At 35.9% G+C, this 21,329-nt stretch overlaps 1 protein-coding gene across 1 annotated transcript in view; it reads left to right on the top strand.

Annotated features, from left to right (window-relative positions):
* Window positions 1-21,329, top strand: part of FSTL5 (follistatin like 5) — a 359,720-nt gene that overhangs the window by 274,993 nt on the left and 63,398 nt on the right. The window contains exons 9-11 of the mRNA XM_065693765.1: window positions 6,830-6,950; window positions 11,710-11,871; window positions 14,440-14,574. Coding sequence (XP_065549837.1) covers window positions 6,830-6,950; window positions 11,710-11,871; window positions 14,440-14,574 — 418 coding nt within the window. The remainder of the gene's footprint in view (window positions 1-6,829; window positions 6,951-11,709; window positions 11,872-14,439; window positions 14,575-21,329) is intronic.

Genomic DNA, 21,329 nt, shown 5'->3' with positions numbered 1-21,329 from the left:
AAAGTTAGCCAGCATTAATAATGACAAACTGTTGTCTGGTGTTACTTTCTTCAGAATAGCATTTCTTTTAAGATCGTGTCACTTCCTATTGTATATACTATACTGCTGCTTACTGCATTACACCGTGTTCTTTCTTTCTTGAAGCTTTGTTCTGATTTGCGATTTGCTGTCAGGCTGGTTATTCAAGCAGTGGATTTACACTAGATTCATGATTTGTTCTTATTGCAGCTGTAAAATAAGAGATTGAGAGAAGACATGCAAAATTTGTGCTTGGGAAAATCAGGTTTTGTTTTCCCTGTTGAATTAGAAGGAAAACTTGAAAAATCTTGGATTTGTGCCAGGTGCAGTCATTCTTAGATATCTTCCTGGAATTTCATTTCTTTCTGACATGCAGTAGCAAACTTCAGAGTTGCACTGCTCTGCCAACATGAACAGAAAAACTGGTTACTTGGAAAGTAGTTGTTGTAACGTTGAAATTAGCATTAAAAGCCTGAGATGAATTTAGCCAGCAAACCAAGCATACATCAATAATTATTTTAAAAAACTTTTCCAGTTAACCCTTAAAAGGTTCTCTATTCTCCGTGTCCCTGTAATAAATCAAGTTACAGATATGGAGAAATAAATACGTAAAATATGAACAAAAATGTGACATTACTGTTACTGGTATTTCCGTGAGTTGACTGAAATAAATGCAGAAAGGGTGGAGGGATATACCGGGGGATAAAGGGGATTATTTATACTGGCTGTGTTTTATAAGCAAACAGCTGCTGTTTCGAAAATATCTAGATGGCTGCAATTATTGATGCTTTCCCTTAGCAGACCAATGCAAAATTTTAATTCTTGGGTGCAAATTATTTTCCTGATCAGCTCACAGACAGATTTTTTTTTCCCCTTTTCCTGTAAAAAAATCAAGATTTCTTTTTAAAAACAAGGAAGGAAAGGCCCCCCACCCAAATTGTGTTGTCATTTTAAGTGAGCTAGTATAACAGTGTTACAGTGTTAACATTACTAACCATCAGCAAAAAAAGATACCAACCAATATAATTTTCTTCTTTGTTGTAGGTTTGTCAAAGACTGCAAATATAAATACAGGTTTCATATGTAATCTAAAAGCTATTCATTAAAAATGTTTGGTGCTTGCAAATCCCATTTATTAGGGACCCGATAATATAATTTTTTTCTGATTTAGGATAATGTAACTAAGAATTCACATCTCCAGTTCTCATGTTCTTATTCTTGTATCCTTTATTGTCCTTGATTTCTTTTTTTTTCTATTTCTTTTTTTCTTTCCTTCCCCAAAGTGTGGACTTTTGAAGTTAAGATTAATATTTTGAAGTTTTTTAGAAGTTAAAAATGTTAAAGCTGTAAGAAGATTATATCAATTGTTTCTTCTGACTTACATGAAACAGGGCACGTAAAATCAGTACTTTGAAAGTGTGTAAGTGTAAACTTTGGTGTATAAAAATCACCTTTTTACTATGTACAAAGTAATGGTGCTTTCTGGTGTTCCAGGAAACACACAGAGGATTCATCAGCTGCCAGAAACTGAGCTTACAGAGAGGAAATTTCAAGACCAATATTCTTACCCAGTTCATAGATCTCTTAAATACACTATATTCAGTTTTATAAAATGTTTGGATCTGTGTGAAGAGATGAGGCTGAAATGCTGGTCAGAATGTTACCATAAAAAAAACCCAAACCAAACAAGAAAACCCCAAACAAACAAAAACAAACAAAAAAAAAAACAACCCAAAACCCTAGTAACTGCCCTCCCAAAGAGAAAAACCCACTCAGAATGTGGAAAAACCAAGTACCAAGACTTAGTTTAAATTATGTACATTAATGATTTAACTGTGATATACCTATGTGTTATTTGGGACTCTAAGCGCTAGGTCAGAAATTATTTTGTGAGGGAGTTAGACTTCCTTTTCTAGACTAATCATGTTTTCTTATTTTAAAAATTTCTCTCAGTTTTGGCTGTAATAGCTTTGGATCACCTAAATCTAGACGTCATCCCCAGTTCAATTTTCTGAACTCCTTACATTCTCTGAAATGAATTCTTGGTTATATGTTAGAAATTAGATTTGGGCAGGAGGAACAGCGTGGATGCACTGAGTGAAAAGGAAAATAAAGACATGGTATTTTTAGTTTTCATTTTGAGGGAGGTGTTCTTAGGGTGAGCACTGTGATCTTTAGATGAAAGAATAGTCAAGATTTGGAGTACCAGAAGGCTTTGAGACAAAGCAAAAAAAAAAAAAAAGGTTATTTAAGAGCAATATATTGGTAATAAATTAACTGTGGTGTGAAAAAAACGAAAACAAAAACAACAAACCACAAACCAAACTGGACAAATCCTAGGCTATATGATGATGAACAAATTCAAGCAGTCTGTTTCATTATACATTTTCGTGTGGGGAGAAAGCTGGCAACAGAGCTGTTAATGAAGAAGTGCAGGCAAATGATCATAGACTCTCTCATGTGAAAAGCGTTAGGGTATGAAAGCAAGTTATAAAAGTGAAGGAAGTAATTATTGGTTTAAAAACAAAAATCACCTTTAGGTTTATGTTGTGTTAACACTAAGACAGCTAAGCAAAGATTCACTGACTAATGAATGTTTTTTTTCCATATTCCTTTACTCATTATTCATGACATATCATGATTCTTAAATGTCAAGTCCTTTAACAGAATAGAGTTGCAGTGGAATCATTGTTAAAATAACTGATCAACTCTATCTTTTTTTAGATATGACAAAAATCGTTTCTAAGTTTAATTGTAGAAGTATCACACCATTTGAACAGTAGGATATTTAGCAAAAATTGAGGTTGTAGCAATTTTTTTAGGATAACCAAGTCTTTTTTTTTTTTTTTAGGATAACCAAGTCTTTTTTTTTTTTTTTTTTTTTTCAGAAGGTAAAACCCCCCTTTTCTATATGCATTGCTGTTGATGTTTGAAGGTTCTAGTTCAATGATGCTTGTGTGTCTAGAGATGCAGTTTTTTCAGTGACTTAGCTTAAGAGTGATTTTATAAATGACTAAATATACATCAACATTCACTGTTGAAGAACTCTGTTTATATTTCATCATCCCTTTCCAAAGCTGCTTAACATTAAGTTCTGTTTGTATTGAATTGTTTGCTTTAATTAACAAAGCAAACACTGAACTCATTTAGGGACATTTGTTTTGTAGTTGTAAAAAAACCCCAAACCAAACAATAAAACAAAACACAACAGCAAGAACAATAAAAAAGCCATCCATAAAACTCAAACTCTCTGACTGACAAAATGATGACATCATGTGTGAATCCTATTGAGATACAGATATCTCAGTAACATAGCCACAGGGATGTTTTATCTATCCTATCCATCCATGATTTCTATGAAAAAGAAGGGAGAAGTGGTAACACAGATATGCATTTACTTGGATGATAGGTAGGATACTTAAAGATATCATCATACTATAATAAATCAGTCAAAGGTCTGGAACAGGTAAGTATGCTTCAAAGCAATATCTAATAACTTAGTATAAGGAATGTTAAGTTAAACAAGTCCCCAGACTGCATTGCAGCCGCTAAATGTTAAAACACTCCATTCTGTGTCCTATTTTGTTCACAAATACCTTTGGCAGAAACTAGGCAAAAAATTGCAGGCAGCAATATTAGACATTTGCTAAATAAAAGTACCTCTAGTGTGGTTCCTTTGAACATTCTTCATTTTTACACTAATAATTTGAACTGCAACACTTTGAAAACGTGTTTAGATAATAAAGGGATGAAAGTTGATTGCTCTTCAGGCACTTTGGAAATATATAAAAATAAAAAATATCAAATTAGAAAGTTTGTAGAAGTTCTTCGGGTGCATTTTTTGACAGGAAATCCAGTTGTATTCATTCTCATAATCTAAAAGTATACATTAAAGCTTTTTTTATTATTTTTACTATCTTTTGCAATGGTAACATATAATGGCATATAGAAGACTTGGTAAAAATATTGTCTGTGTAACTGAAGTGCTAATTCAGAAAGCTATGTTTATCTTAAGGCAGGCTGTTGACATTCTCACCAGATGGGTTAATTTTTAGGTGGGTTATTTTCTTCTCTTAATAAGCAACTATAAGAATCATCTGAAGCACAGTTGTGCTGTGTGAAATTTAGTTGCCCAAACATATCTGGGAGAAGAAACACAGTGAAACACATGTTTGGTGTTTATTTAACAATATTTTGAGTATACTTAAAGAAAGAAAAGTGAGAAAGGCAAGTTCATCTAGATTCCAATTTTCATACATTTATGTTTCAATGTACAAGAAGACTAAAGATGTTGTAGTGAAAGGCAGCTTGAGTGAAATATGAGCATAAAATCACTGAGATTATGTTCTCTGGGAAAGAAGAAAAACCAGAAAGTGGGGACTGAAACAAATAAGTCCAAATAACTTGAGAAAGTGGTAGGTGGGGTCATGGAAGAATATAAGAATTGGCATCATGGACCAGAGGTTAATCTAGTCTAATATTTTGTCACTGATAATGTTCAAAGGATAGAATGTAGGAATAAGGCAGCACATAGTAATATTTTTTATCTAAGTTCATTTACTATGCAGCTTACAGGCTCTCTGAGTGAGATATTACAGCTCAGTTTTCTGTTTTTAAAAGCTGTAACACTGTTCTGTGAATTTGAGGAATTTGAACTGGTTGTGGGTATAAGATCAGGATGGTACAGTGAAGGAGCCTAGGAGGAGGCATCAAGGTAAAAAGTAGGAGCATAAACCTAGATTTCTGGAGAGCTGACTGCAGGAGTACAGACTTCAGTCTCTTCAAGGACGTGCTTGGCAGAATCCCATAGGAGACCATGCTGAAGAGGGGTCTAAGACAGCTGGTTGATTTTTAAGGATCACCTGCCTCCTCTATGCTTAAGAATAGTTTGTCACAATGAACAGGATGTAGAAGGCAGCCAGAGGCCTGTCTTAATGAACAAGATGCTCCTGACAGAGCTCAAATGAAAAGAAAGCATGGTAGAAGCAAGGACAGGTGACCCAGGAAGAATATTGCAACACTATTAGAATGTGCAGGATTAAGATAGATAAAGCCCCCCTGGAACTGAATCTGGAGAGGGACATGAAGAGCTTCTACAGGGCTTCAGGGCTATATCAGTAGCAAAAGGAAGAGTAGGGAAAATACGAGCCTGCTGCTGAGTGTGGCAGAGGACCTGGTGACAAAAGAAGTGGAAGAGGCTGTTGTACTAAAAGCTTCCTTTACCATGGTCTTTGCCGGTAACTCTTGCCTTCAGGAATCCCAGATCCCTGAAATCGCTTTACAACCGTGCTTCTGTAATGAATCTCTGAATCTAATGAGGCACGTACCTATTACAGCTTGGTGATTATTCCTATTCTAGTGAATCAGACACCTGTTTGATACTTGGGGCTCTATGTGTGAGCATGTGTGCATGAATATTTGTGTTGCATATAATTATAATGTGTAGATGTGTATATTTTATAGCGCTGTATCCTGTGGTTAATTGCAAAGAGAGGATATTGTAAGTTATTTAAAGATTTTAAAGGCTATTTTGGAGCTTATTTATGTTAAGGAGTATAAAATGGCTATAAGCTGGCCATGAATAATTTTAGGATAAAAATAAAAACTATATTATAAACATAGAAATATTGAGAAGCTTTGAAACAGCTTTTTAGTACACAAGAATGATAGCTGAGTTTATGGTAGAATATATTAACATTAGGCATATGATTACAGAGTACAGGTTTCCTTCAGGAACACGGGCTGACCTACATGCCATGTGATATTCTGCATACTTTTTCTAGTTTGAAACAGATTCTGGTTTGTATGGGTTTTATCATAGGTTATGCGCTTTAATTTCAGAATTAAATACAGCAGAAACTATCTACTAGGCTATAAGACATTTGTCATCATTTTACCTTTCTATTTTATATTCTCTGCTCAAATAATTTAATTGTTGTTTGATGTAAATACAATGCATACATAATAATAAGAAGATTGTTACATGAGACTGAAACAAACTGTCAAGAAATGTCCTTGAAAAAGTAAATCATTAAATATAGTGTAGAAAAAACAATTTTGGAGTTGTACAAGCACTATAAAATCTGAGACATACTGGAAGAAACTAGACTAGGACTGTTATTTTAGCGTGGTCCTTGCAGACATGAAAAATAACAAGGAAGAATAAAACTATTAAATGTTCCATACATTTTTACAATAATTGATAGAGTTTACAACTGATTGTAAATTTTAAATGATATTTTATTAATTAAAATAGAACTGAGAATTGAATGGGGAGTCCAAATGAGGGTCAAATTTTCTACTGTAACCCAGTGTAGCCTGTATGCCAATTAAATTTGCATAAAAGGATGGAGTTAAAAATTATTACTTCAATTGGGGAAAAAAGAGGATTTTTTTTTTCTATGTATCTGCTCATTTCAAAGGATGACAGACTTCTACAGGATGTCATTTGCCTTGTTAAATTGTGCAGAGATTTAGTTTTTCTATCTGATCATATCCAATCCTAAATAGCATTTCTTCTGCAAATAACTATCAGAGCTAAAGAAACAAATGTATTACTTCTGCAGTGTTTAACTAATTGATAAAATAGTAGTTTTATTTTCTTTTACAGGCACAATATGTGTGACAAGATCCAACAACTCTACCATTCACAAATATCATATTTGGGTTTCAGACTACTGTCAGTTGTTTTGGTTTAATATTCGTGATGTTTGGTATTTACATCACAGCTTTTTTGCCATGATGATGAGCATAATTACTGTAGAGATGCAGGCACAATTATGATAACCTTATTTTTAATCTTTCCCGGTAGGATTTTGGAGATGATGGGTCCTTGTACATTACTAAGGTTACCACAACTCATATGGGAAATTACACCTGCTATGCTGATGGCTATGATAAGCTCTATCAAACACATATTCTCCAAGTGAATGGTAAGGAAAAATGTTCTAATTACCAAACTCATAGCAGACTTGGATTTGGATTTTGTTAAGCAGATCTGTTGTTGCTGTTTTACTTTTTTTGCAGTGTGTTACAGCTTAACAGAAAAAGAGGATTTTTTTTCTTCTTGCTCTAAGTAATGAAAAACAATACAATACAGTAATATTCATTTTATTACTTCCGTATGAATAATAGTTATTAAAGGAGTAAAAACAGTCCAGAAGATTTGCTTTGCACTGTGAACTGTTGCCTTGTGAAGATTTCTAGTGTGCTATGTGCAAAATAAGTATTTTGCATTTAATGTAAGATTTTAAAAAAGCACTACCCTACACTTTTATTATTTTGAATTCTTACCATGATTTTAGTATATTAACTGAAGGCATCTGGATTTGAAATCTTGATCTTTACATTTTCCTACATCTGTTCAAGTTCTAAAGACTGTACTTGGACAAAACTTCACTGCAGTTGTTACTGGTGCCCTCAAAATAGGTCTTTGCCTTCTCTTAAATAGTAATACCCTCTCCTCGTAGCTGTTTTTCCTATATGTGATTTTTTTTTTTCTGATTATTTTAAGCAGTTGTTCCACTCCTCTGTATCCTTCATATAAATTTAAAGTTGTCCAAACAAACTGACTAGGCCATGTTTGCTCTGTTCAGATAGTTTTTTTTCTCAAGTTGATACTGGAGAGGTACCTTCCAATACAATTTTGGATGTTGATTTCCTGTGAAGCAAGGAAAAGGAGGAGACCCTCAGTGCAATAGGATCATTTGCTGTGCGTATTTTGGATAAATGGAGTTAAAAACCTGGAAATAAATGAACAGCTCTTCCACAGTTTAGAGCAGCACTTGTAAGCAGTAATCTTCCTAAGCACAGGCATGATGGTCAGTACTTGTAGCTGTGTTAATGACTAATTAATGTAATGATACCTGTATTAACAAGAGAGTCAGACAAAAGGTTAATGAGATAATGAGGCTTTATTGGTCACAAAGATCTGATGTGAAGGCTCAATTAAAACAACAGAACTAGATTTTAAGTTCTTTCTTGATTTACATGTGTGTAAATCTATATATTTTTAGTTATAAATATATATTTTACATCTACGAGTTTGCAAATATTTAATATATGCATATATAAATTTAATTTAAGACTAAAATCTTTAGGATTTTTTTTTGTTTTGTTTTGAATTTACTTGTACAGTAGTAGAGAATAATGAGCTTGCTTTGGAACAATACAGATAATGAGGGCTGTTAAAGACATGGTTTATGGTGAAAAAAATTAATCTTATGCAAATAATATGGTAAACTAAATATTGTAAGCAATTTCATAAGTTGGTATTTAACCCTTTTTCATATAAACAATTAAGAAAAACTGTTAATAAAACACCCCAAAATACAAAATTATGATGGTGCAGGAGGAACTATTTCACTAAATAATGCTAATTATTAGCATTTATATAATAATTAAAACTTTCAACCACATGATTATGAGACTATATGACTATACAAATCTGAGTCTGTCAGTTTGATTTTTTTTCTTTTGATGGTATTAATATATTCAATGAACGACTTTATATATTATTATATACAGAGTTGCAATTCCTTGCACTTGGTCCTAAGAGTTACTTGTGTTGCTGAGGTGCTCCAGAGTGCTAGATGCTCCAGTGTGGCAGTTCTATCTCTAAGGAAATTGTGATCCTTGCTATTTTGGAGTCAAGGTGGAGAAATAAACTATTTAGCTTTGATGAAGTGGAAAATCTGCAGCATGGGGAAGTTCACCTAAAGCACCTTCTGTCAAGAACTGCTGAACAGGGCAGACATGAAAATTGGATCATAGGAAGTGAGTCAAAGTCAGATGGGAAGCTGAGGTGCCAAAAGAGGCTCAGGCCATCTGAGCGTGCAGTTGAATAGTGGCTTAGTCTGAGGAGTCTCAGTGGGGAAGGCAAGGTCTCAGTGTGGAGCACACAGATCCTATGGGAGAGGAGAAAAAAAAGGGAAGGATTGGAGGGGGAACAGGAATAGGAATGTCAGGCTTGAGATGAAAAGTTCAGATCCATGTCCATAAAAGCAAAGTCCTTTCCAGAAACTCAATAGAATCCTGAAGTCCCTGATTTTTATGCACTCTTCCTCTCACCTGGTAGTCTAAGCAACTATCAGCCATAATTTCCATATTCTTAATCCTCTTCCGTGTTCTTTTATTATAGTTTTGCAGTTTGCATGTTGAGGTTATGTGTAATTTTTCCTGTATATTATTTGAAACTACCTTAATTTCCGACTGGGTTTAAAATAGCCCTGAAACCTACTGGTTTCCCCATCCACTCTGAGATACAGTACATTCGTGGACTTCTTACAATGTAGATACCTAAGGCATGGACAGTGGGATTGAGTGTGCCCTCAGCAAGTTTGCCGATGACACCAAGCTGTGTGGTTTGGTTGATACCCTGGAGGGAAGGAATGCCATCCAGCGGGACCTTGACACGCTTGTGAGGTGGGCTGATGCCAGCCTTATGAAGTTCAACCATGACAAGGGCAAGGACCTGGGTCAGAGCAATCCCAGGCACAGCTACAGATTGGGCAAAGAAGAGATTCAGAGCAGCCCTGCAGAGAAGGACTTGGGGGTGCTGGTCACTAAGAAAATTAACATGAGCCGGCTGCAGTGTGTGCTTGCAGCCCAGAAAGCCAACCGTATCCTGGGCTGCATCAAAAGAAGCGTGACCAGTGGGTCAAAGGAGGTGATCCTGCCCCTCTACTCTGCTCTTGTGAGACCTCACCTGGAGTATTGTGTGCAGTTCTGGTGTCCTCCACATAAAAAGGACAAGGAACTGCTGGAACAAGTCCAGAGGAGGGCCACGAGGATGATCAGGGGACTGGAGCACCTCCCGTATGAAGACAGGCTGAGAAAGTTGGGGCTGTTCAGGCTGGAGAAGAGAAGGCTGCGTGGAGACCTCATAGCAGCCTTCCAGTATCTGAAGGGGGCCTATAGGGATGCTGGGGAGGGACTCTTCATTAGGGACTGTAGTGACAGGACAAGGGGTAATGGGTTAAAACCTAAACAGGGGAAGTTTAGATTGGATATAAGGAGGAAATTCTTTCCTGTTAGGGTGGTGAGACACTGGAATGGGTTGCCCAGGGAGGTTGTGAATGCTCCATCCCTGGCGGTGTTCAAGGCCAGGTTGGATGAAGCCTTGTGTGGGATGGTTTAGCGTGAGGTGCCCCTGCCCGTTGCAAGGGTGTTGGAACTAGATGATCTTGAGGTCCTTTCCAACCCTAACTATTCTATGATTTCAGTGCTGTAATAGGGTGGCATGCTGGGACATTTCTTGTAAACAGATAGCATTTGAAAATACTTAATCTTGTGCCAAGATAGACACACTTCATTTTTGATCTTGTTATCTTCTTTCCTTATCAACTGATACTTCGTCCTCTACCCAGCTGTATTTTGTGGCAACACCTAAGTATTGCACGTTTTTAAAGCTGCATTAAACAAAACTTTGGAGAATAGGAATTATGGTTCTTTAACCTTCATTACAGGGTTTTTTTTTTTATTCTTAGTAATAACCTCAAGCAAATTCTCTCTATACATAATTAAGATCAGTACTTATTAATCTAAAAAATCTACATAGCAAGATTTTTAAATCCTCCTGCTTAGTCATTAAGAGTAGTGATATGGCAGGGGTGTTGGAACTAGATGATCTTAAGGTCCTTTCGAACCGTAACTATTCTATGACCACTGTGATATCATATGCCCTCTCTGTCAATACTGATGTGTGCTAGGTGGCAGATTTTTAGGTGGTAAGCATATACTGCAGCAAGTTTCCAAACCTTGGAAAAGTGATGTCAACAATTCTTGCATTTTGTTAATAATGAAACTCAGTCTTATAAATGTACTGCTTAACATCTTCATTAATGGTTGCTGAGGCGAGCAGCTCCCGTGCTGGCATGATTAGCAGCAGAGTGCTCAAGCTTAGTGCATGGGTGGGTTTCCCAAGCCAGGGGAACCTCAGGGCTCATGCCGTAGGAGTCCACAACTCATGCACACTAGTGGACGAGACCTGACCAGCCCTTGCTTTCCACCTTCATCTATACAAGAAGCCCTTAGGGAGTGTTGTCAGGCACAGTTATTTTCACCGTAACGGTGACCAAGTGCTGGCACCTGTTGCCCAGAGAGGTGTTAGAGTCTGCCTCCTTGGAGATACTCCTGAAGGTAAATATGGTCCTGGGCAACTGGGTTCAGCAGAGGGACTGGACAAGATGATCTTTGGAGGTCGTTTTCAACTTCAACCATTATGTGATTCTGTAATTGCATGTTTTATACAGGTAAAATGGATTGTTGGTAGACATTTTGAAGAGAGGGGAAAGGTGGAGATGAAGTGTTAAAGGTTTGTGAGACAAGACAATTGCAATCTCTGTACATCACATCATGACATACTGGTTGTGCATTATTCATATTTTATAAAGAAGTTTAAGGAAAATTAAATTTCATATTACTAAACCCCAAAATATTGAATTAGAGTTCAGGCTTTTTAAATTGATACTACAGGCAGTGAAAATAGGTTTTACTCACAGAACATTCTTTCTGCTTCATAAATTTACTGTGATAGAGTTCAACCCTGAATATCACTGAATATGTGGCTACTACCACATCTGTGTGTTGTTATATATAGCTGCAGGAGTCTTTAGAATTGCTTATAATTATTTTTCTTAAAATGACAATAATAGTCTTCTCCACTAAACTATAATTGTTTCCTTTCTTCAGTTCCACCAGTCATCCGAGTCTATCCAGAGAGCCAGGCAAGAGAGCCAGGTGTGACTGCTAGCCTTCGGTGCCATGCTGAAGGTATTCCCAACCCACAACTTGGTTGGCTAAAGAATGGGATTGATATCACTCCAAAATTATCCAAACAGCTAACTCTTCAAGGTAAAGGGGCATATTTATTGTTTTCTACAGGTTGTGAATGGTTTATCAACACATCCTTTCTGTACTAATTCTTCTTGTGTAGTTTTAATGAAGGGTTGAAATCTAAGATAAAACATTTCAGAAGATGTTTTCCAGTTTCTCCCCAAGACACATCTCTGTTTTCTTTGTGTTAGAAATAATGGTTGTACTTGCTGGCAGGATCACCAGTAAACTCCAGTGTGCTCTTCTCTATTAAAAAATCTGCACTTTCTGAGTGGAGAAAGCAGTTTAACACTTCTTTAGAATGTGTCACTACAACTATATTAATGCCATTCAATGAGAAACAATGTTTTTATCTGTAAAGATTTGTTCTAATGCAATGATATTAATCTATTGTCATGGTTTAAGCCCAGCTGGCAACTAAGTACCATGCATTTACTTGCTCACTCCCCTCCCCAGTGGGGTGGAGAGAATTGTAAAAAAGGCAAAGTCTGTGGGCCAAGAGAAGAACAGTTTGATAATTAAAATAAGGTATAATATTGATATAACTAATAATAATAATGAAAGAGAAAAAATAAAAAGAGAGAAAAACAAAACCGCAAAGAACAGTAACACACAGTGCAATTGCTCACCACCCACTGACAGATACCCAGCCTGACCTGAGCAGTGATTGATCCCCCTGGGTTATATACTGGGCAAGACGTGCTGTGGTATGGAATACCCCTTTGGCTAGTTTGGGTCAGGTGTCCTGTCTCTGCTTCCTCCTGGCTGCTTGTGCCCCTGCTCACTGGCAGAGCATGAGAGACTGAAAAGTCCTTGGTCAGGGTAAGTGCTACTCAGCAACAACTAGAACATTGGTGTGTTATCAGCATTATTCTTGCATGAAAGGCAAGACACAGCTTTGTACCAGCTACTAGGAAGAAAATTAACTCTATCCCAGCTGAAACCAGGACATCTCTTTATTTTTCATGAGTCCAGATTTAAATTTAGATCAGAACATGGACAGAACTTTACTATTACTATAGCTCAGATAAAAACGGATTTTTTTTTTAACTGATAAGAATCTCAGTGAGACCTGGGGACCTGATGGCAGAAAGGACAGGAAGAGCAACTGATGTGTGAAGGGTCTCAGCAGACCTCCAGGAGAGAGTAAAGTCACTGTGCACACACCAAAAAACCCTCACTGCCAAAAACAAAAATCACAACCACACACAAAACCCCCTATCTTCTGTAAATCTTCAGGACTCAGCAAATTTAGTGAACCTGCCTAGCACAAAACCTTTGAGCAGTCCTTCTAGTGACTTTTGATCAACCATAGGGAAAAAAATCTCATGCTGCCAGTGTTCCTTTCAAAACCTTCTCGCATTCAGCTGCAAAAGCAGGATGAGCATTAGGATAGGACAGCAATCAGCCTGCAGTGTGAGAAACAGTAGGACAAGCAGGAGGTGAATGCTTCACTGAACAGTCTTGCCTTCCCTATAGATGTCACCGTCCTTTGTTCTTTCATGGCCCTCTCTCCTGGATATATGCGAGCACTCTCCTTGTAGAAATACTTTCCACAATGATTAGAAAGGGATTGACTCCTCTGTCATAGCAGCATTTTGTTAATTTCCCCTGTAGGGATTAGAGTATATTCTTTTTTTCCTTTGCCTCTGTATCATATATTTATGATAAATCAATAAAAATGGTTCTTCTCTAAGCAAAGTACATTTGATTCCATTTTCTTGAAGGTACTTATTTGAAATAAAATTTTGAAAATCTCATTTTCCCTGATTTTTTTCCCAGGTTAAATTATCTATACACTAACTTCAAGACAAAGATGGTCTGGAAGGAGTATTGCACCATAACCAAGTGCCCCCTCTAGTCCATATTTTAGAATACCTACAAAGCTGGTTTTGTAAAATAGATCCTACAGCTGAACAAGGATACTATACTTCAAATGCAATTAATCATTGATCATTTTATTATTCACATTGCATAATTTAAAAGACTTCTGCCTGTGAAACCTGGACTGTTTGTTCATATTCCTATTCAAGCCAACATACTTGTGGTTTCCATAAGCTTCTATACTGATCTAGATGTGAAATTCAAATGCACCTGTTTTTTATTGTTGTTACACTGGAGTCATACAAAAATAAACTCGTGCCTCTGGTTACTAAAACCAAATAATTTTATTAAAAATGTTATTTTAAATATTGAAATTTTAGCCCATTATGTTCCATGGAAACCTGGGTTATTTTGTGTAAAGCCAGTGAGAGTGTCAAGTGACCAAATGCAACATAATAAAAACCTAATATTCACCTGATTTTAAAGACAACCATAGTAATTTAAACATACATTAAAACCTCAGGCCAATATTTGGCTCTGAAGTGCAAAATCAGTTGAGGCATTCTGGATATCTGTGAAATGAATAATAGTGCGTGTAATTCACTAACCAGTTGAACACCTTTGGATTAGTGTGGCGTACCTCCAAGTTACGAACTCAGGAATGAAAATGGTTTAATTAGCATGAGCAGGGAAAGCCTTCTGAATGTATAATTTGAAAGCACTTTAGCATGTCTGCATGTTGAATTTTTCCTCTCCTTTCAGCAAATGGTAGTGAGGTTCACATTAGCAATGTGCGCTATGAAGATACAGGAGCATATACTTGTATTGCAAAGAATGAAGCGGGGGTAGATGAAGACATTTCTTCTCTTTTTGTGGAAGATTCTGCTCGGAAGACCCGTAAGTAATATGAGAAATATAAAAATACATGCAGCCCTCATTTAAACATTTAATCAGTATTAAAACTATGAAGCACTAAATAAAATGAGCATATATAGATAGCTGATTAAAAAAAATATTTTAAATAATGGTCTCCAAAAGTCACCAAAGGCAGAGTCTTTGAAGAACAATCTGAAGTTTATTTAGAACAAATCTGAAGTTAGAAGTAAAATGAAATCTCTGATTCATTCTGTGAATTGACATATTTTTCATGTTGTTAAAATTTGGATAGCTTCCTCATGATAGATTTGTTGCATGTAAATGGAATATGAAGGGAAAAATAACTGCATGCCTAAGTAAGGCAAAGCAGTAGTCTTGGTGTGGTTTCTGGGAATTGATGGGGGTGTGGGAGAAAGACCTTTTCCAGTCTTCATGTATCTTCTTGTGATATACCAAGTGTCCAACTTGGCCCTCAGGATATGAGAGTCATGACAGGACTTGATCTCACCTGCTGGAGTGATCAGCAGGTCCAGATCAGTGCCAGCCTGCCCATACTATATTGTGACTGGATAACTGTGGCTCTGCTAAAATACGGAACAATGGTGACCACATTAAGTTTCTAAGTTGGGAGTTCAATACACCAAAGACATCTCTACCACTACCAAAAAGTAACTTTCTTTATTTTCATTTCAATGGAAGTGGGGCTTATTATAACCCTGTTTATCTGTTATTTGTCTGCCTTGATACTTTTTTCGCCTGCCTTTCCTCCACTTGAAAAAAAATCCATTCCAGAGTTTTTGCTTCACCCATCTGTTTTTGCCTGTTTTGTTGAGCTTTTTTTTTTTTCCTTTTGAATCTGTTACTTTAATGAGTACTACATATTCATTACCAATATTATCTAGTAAAATGATAGCTATTTTACTAGTGAGTCTGATTGCATTAACTAAAGGCATTCCTATATATCTAGAAGCTTATTCAACAGTGCCAACTACTCGACAGAAGATACTAGAGGCAGAATTAGTAGCACTGCAATTCTGCCTGACACTTTCTGTGAAGAGACACTGAGTTCAGTTACATCGAGGTTTATTAAGCTTTAAATGTTTCAGAGGAAATCTTCCATGCAGAAAAAAGTGTAGAATCCAAATGGTAATGTCTTTACTTAGCTGCTGTCAGTAACACTAATTATGGCTGTCATTTCAAAAGTCTTAACATGCTTTTTTTTAAGTGTCATGAAAATAACTGCTCAGACATTTCTGAGAAGGCAGCTGAGGATAAATAAGTTGTTTGATCATGCTGAATTTCTAGAAATCTGGTAATATGAAGTAGCTTGGTCACCTCCATTTGCCTTTTGCAGTCTGTGAAAAATGTTGTGAATGTTGCCAAATTGCAAAACTGGAATTTGTTTGGCCTTAAAACCAAAACATTTATATCCAACTGTCAACTTCCCAAGTCGTTTAGTTACATAATCGTTGTATCCTCTGAAGACCTGGTATGCAGTGATTGTGCAGGAATAGCCACACCTATGCATAATACTGTTTTCAGGAGTTGTAATGTGATGCGATAATTTTAGATCATCTAAATTTACAGGGTTTGTAAAATCTACTAGCAGTAGTTTGTATGGGTGTCCATTGCTGTCATGAAAGATGAAGTGCAGGGGGAAAGAGTATAAACCCAGTTATTTCAAAGACAGTTCATCCAAAAGACAGAGACTCCTTCCTTCCTATAAAAGTTCTATGTTGTATGTTGAAGGGAGGCATCTTACCATTGTGTTCCTTGGTGTATGAACATGGTTTCCTAAAAAATGGTGGATGTGTAAATATATGTAGTCCATATCTGCATAATTATATCATTCAAATATAAGTGCAGCAAATATTTACATGAGATGTTTACTCTGATACTTTGGCTTGCCTGATTTGGGTCAGAAGCCTGTTTCTGTATATGCAAGAAGACTAAGGTATATACTAATAAAAGAAAGAAGTTACTGTCAATATCATTATCATAGCTACATGAATAAACTACTTTCACAGGTACAATTTTTGGTAGATGCCACTTTTAAAAAATATTTCTGTTTAAAACAAAGTCCTTTTCTATTAGGGAGGGGTTGCTGGTATTGGAAATCTGAAATTAAGAGTAGAAGGGCTTTATTCACTATTCTCTGCTTGGTTTTGCCTTTCTCCCAAAACACTGGTTCGTGCAGAGAATTAGGGACTCTTAGGGCATAAAATGACACAGGTAAAACCACCTGGATAGGACTGTGAGCTTTTAATTCCCCACCCACACACTTTAAACACAGTGCTACTACTACTTGAATTTAAAGCCTACTGATTAGGTCACAAGTTATATTCTAAATATAGTCTCTGGTGATATAAATGTGATTTCATATGACCTGATATAAACTATACCTGTCATAAATGACATTAAGAGAATAAAGCAGCCATGATTACTTTTTTAATCTTTTTTTTTTTTTTCTTCTTACTGGAGTACTCTCTTCTGGAAATCTTAAGGTAGTGCATTGAACAAAAGTAGAACAGATTCTTACTAGCTCGTCAGTTAATCTGAGCTTGTCTACTTTTAAAAAGCCACATAAGGTAAAAATCATAGTAAAACAAAAGCATTTCAAAACATGGAGTTGATTGGCTATAGTGAGGGTAGTGAGAACTTTTTCAGTGGAGCCATAATCATATAAACTACAATTGCACTACATTGAGCATGACAGTAATTTTATAAGCCACATAATGAATACAGAACATGGTTCAATTTTTACCACTGTATGCATTTCATACAAAGTTCAATAGTCAAAGGAAATGTTCACTTTCGTACTTATCTGACCCATTGTTTATGTGCATATAAAAGCTTTTTGATTTTAATCATACTTTGCATAATAAACTAAATTTTGGTAATTATCTGTGGAATCTCATTCAACATATCCTATATTTGTTATGTGGAAAATTCAGTACAGCGCTTTGAGAGAAAAAAAAAATATATGTAGCAAAAATGGCATTGCTAGCTCATTCCTTTGGGAACGGCTAGTGTAAACAGCTCCTAAAAGAAAATCTTTTAATTTCTGTCACCTCTGTCTACATTAAAACTAGTTCTATTATGGATAAATAGATTGTTAAATAATAAGAGAAGCTTTCCTTTACCCGTGTGCATAAAAATGTTATCAGATTGCTAGGTTTTCAAAATTCACAGCATTGGTTACAGAGACATCTAATGCATGTCTGTATTATAAACAGAAAAGAAATACAGTGAATGGCAAACCTCTACTGAACTGTGGGAAGTGTGATGTTGGTAGCAAAAATAAAAGTATGTAATGCAGGTGCAACTTTTGGGTGCCAGGGCTTTGTTTATTTTAAAGTTTCCAGATTCAGAAATTTCAATTCCGGTTCCCAAGAGAAGTCAATATGCTTTAATGGTAATGATTTGTCATCAAGATGGCAATTTGAGATAGAAGTGAATGGAAAATACTGTGAAAGACTGTCATCCACATCTGTTCAGTAGATGCCATCACTGAACACCAAACCAGTGTTCTGTCAAATATAGGTAGAATTATTAATAGTGGATGACATTCTCAAGAATAGTCTGGCCTCTTCTTAGCACCTCAGCCTTTTCCAGTGTGCACTAAAAATAAAACTTCTGAAAATATGCTTTCATTTTGGCATTGTCTCAGGTGAGAGGAGTTAAATTATTTTCTTAAAAATCCCTTAGCTTCAGTATTGTTTTTAACAGTTAACTCATTCTGTAGCTGAAATTCAATATACTTTATATCTGTGTCCAAACACACATGCACTTTTTGCTAGACTTGTGAAGTTGTAATGGAAATATTTAATTTTTATTACCTATATAAACATCTGCTATAACTACTAATTATAAATGTCTGGTGCTGTCTATTACCATGCTGTTTCATTCCTCTGCTATCAACCGTTTAGATTAAGGCATTCTGGTTTTGCTGTCTGTCTCAAACAACAGGTTTTTTTGTTGCTTCTGATTTTTAATGTTTTCACTAATATACTATGGCTACTCCTGAAACAGGCATGAGGAAGAACACCGGATTTTACTCATGTTAAAAACGCTAGTCATTTAACAGGTAGCTTTTTACATCACAATCTGACAGTGAGATTATCACCAGAACATACTGCAATAAAAGTAAAGATTTCTCTGGTGTTCGACACAGTAAAAATCTCCACGTAATCAGTGATTTATATAGTGGGTGGACATTTCTGGGGAGTTTGGTAGAGTTCTGAAGATGCCATTCAAACTCATGCTTTAGAACTACCAGAAAAGAGTAGATTCTCAATGTAACTGCTTTTTTGGTGGGTTTTTTTTGTTTGTTTTTTGTTTTGTTTGTTTTTTGTTTTTTTTTTTGTTTTTTTTTTTTTTTTTTTTTTTTTTTTTTTTTTTTTTTGCTTTGTGGATGTGAAAGTGAGGATAACTCACTTACTTCTTGTGTTCTTGGCTCCTTGAGTGATCCTCCAAGCAGCATCCAAACAAGTTAAGGAAGGAGGAATAAGATTAAATTGAAGAACTGTATGAAACCTGGGGAGAGGGACAGTGGAAGAGGCTGATAATGTGGGGAAGAAAGGGAGGGGACAGGCAGCAGCAGGTGTAAGAGGACAGGTTGGTGAAAACACTTAAAAACCGAAGGAGAAAGAATGTGAGGAAAAAGGGATAGGCATACAGGGCCAAAATGATCTCTTAAAAACTGCCTAATAATCCTCTATAAGACGTGAAGTTGCATCAATGAGTGTCTGGGCACTTTAATGTCCTGTCATTAAATTTCTGTGATCACACAGCGGCAGTGTACACCTTACGCTGCTGCTCCTTTTTAATACATGTGGAGAATAATGTTACTGCTAATACCAATTAAAACAAGTAAAAGAGATATCTGAGAAGGCTGAAATTTTTTATTGTTCTAGTAAGTGGAACATTTTAACTTGCCTTCTAAGTAAGACAGCATATTAAAGTATAAATTTGCATTAAAGGAAAATCTGTAAACATGAAACAAATTTGTCAAAAGAAGGCTTGTAGGTAGAAACAGTCTATACTGTGAGATAATTTTGATAGCATTTATTTATCTAGTTGTTCATATATTGTTTTGACTGTCTCTAGAAGAAAGCAGTTGGTTTCCCTAATCTCAGTGTCTAAATGCAGTTTTGCTAATTAAACTCCTAGTAATTCTTCTTCAGGCATTGATGTGCGCTGCTTCTATATCAGACCTGAAGTCAGCTTGTGTGTGTGAAAACCTGTCTGTTTTTTCCAAATATACCAATTGCTGCAGAGCCAATCGTGCATTGCTTGACTCTGTCTTCTTAAGAACCTCTGTGTATGTGTTAGAAGGTTGCTATTATGTGCTTCCAAAGCCTTCTCTTCTTCAGACTGACCAAGCACAGTTCTTTCATTAATTTCATAATGCTGTCTTTGTTCTCCCTTCTTGCCAGCAGGGCCCTTGCCTAAGAATGTATAGATTTTTGTAATCTCTGTTGAAAAAGCTGTATTTTAATCTGAAAAAAATTGGTCTTAAGCTGAAAGTGTTTAATGAAAATGCGCTACTGTAACTGGAAACTACTTGTGATCATTATGACATTTCTTACAAATGTAAAACATTTTTTTAAGCTTTTCCCAGTTGATATTATTTTTTCTGTATTAATTAGCATCATTCATCAACAAAGCACAAATTCTAGTTGTCTTTGTAATTATGTAAGGAGCCTTCTTTATTGACTTCTTATATACCTTTTTAGAACACTTTGTGGTGTCATGACTTTGATAATCAACAGGATCATGCAGCGTACAGTGGATAGAACTGTACACCCTACTCATACAACAGTAGCCTCTAAAATATTTCTGAATGCAAGAACCGTGCTATTTTAATTCTCTAGAGACTGGAAATTCTTTTTGTGCTGTGAATTCAATTTTCCCTCTAGTTTGCAGTTAAAGCCATTGAGAATGAGATAGCTGTTCTGGGTGATAGCTGGATAACCCCTGTGGTGACTGGCAAAAACATTCTGGGGATTAACGACCTAGTCTAAATCTCATTGAAGACAGCAGTCTCCCCTACTGTCATGATCCTCTAATAATACCTGAGAGGACTCAGCTGTGTTAGAAGGAGTCTCTGGCGTAATCACATTTGTAATACAAATAGCAGTTTAAAATCTGGTTTAATTTCATTCCAATGTAGTTTTATTTTTCAGAACAGATATTTCATAGATTCATAGATTTAAGCATGATGGAACCATTTCATCCACCTTTAATCTGTCTCCTCCATTTCACAAGACATTAAATTGTGTCCTGTTCTGCCTGAATACAGATCTAATGTTTGTTTGCCTGAAGTGTATAATCCAGGAAATGCATCTACCTGAGTTAAGAGGCACAAAGACTCAAAGAGTCCCACCTTTCTCTTGGTATTTTGCTTTACTAATTAATCATTGTCACTACTGAATAGAATAATGCTTAGTTTCCATTTTGAAGTCAGTTTTTCTTTCAGTTTCCTCCTTTGATTCTAATTTTTCCCCCAATAAATTGATCTCTTAAGAATTGTTGCCCTATTAATATATTACTGTTAAATATTGATTACTTTTTCTCATACAAACTAAATAGAAGTTTCTCAAAATAAGACAGTTACCGTTGGACTCAGATGGTCTTTTTGCTTTCGGGATTGTAATTTGTTTTGGTATGGTTTTCTTAAAAATGGGAAGTACTCTTTGCAGAAGCAAGTGTATTATGTATTTCTTTAATGTTCTGGAAAGAGAAATACATGCTTGATAACGTTCTCCTTCCAC

The sequence above is a fragment of the Lathamus discolor genome, chromosome 1, assembly GCF_037157495.1.
Source record: "Lathamus discolor isolate bLatDis1 chromosome 1, bLatDis1.hap1, whole genome shotgun sequence".
NCBI classification, from domain to species: domain Eukaryota; kingdom Metazoa; phylum Chordata; class Aves; order Psittaciformes; family Psittacidae; genus Lathamus; species Lathamus discolor.
Note: the sequence above shows the minus strand (reverse complement) of the source record. Positions and strands in the feature narration are given on the sequence as shown.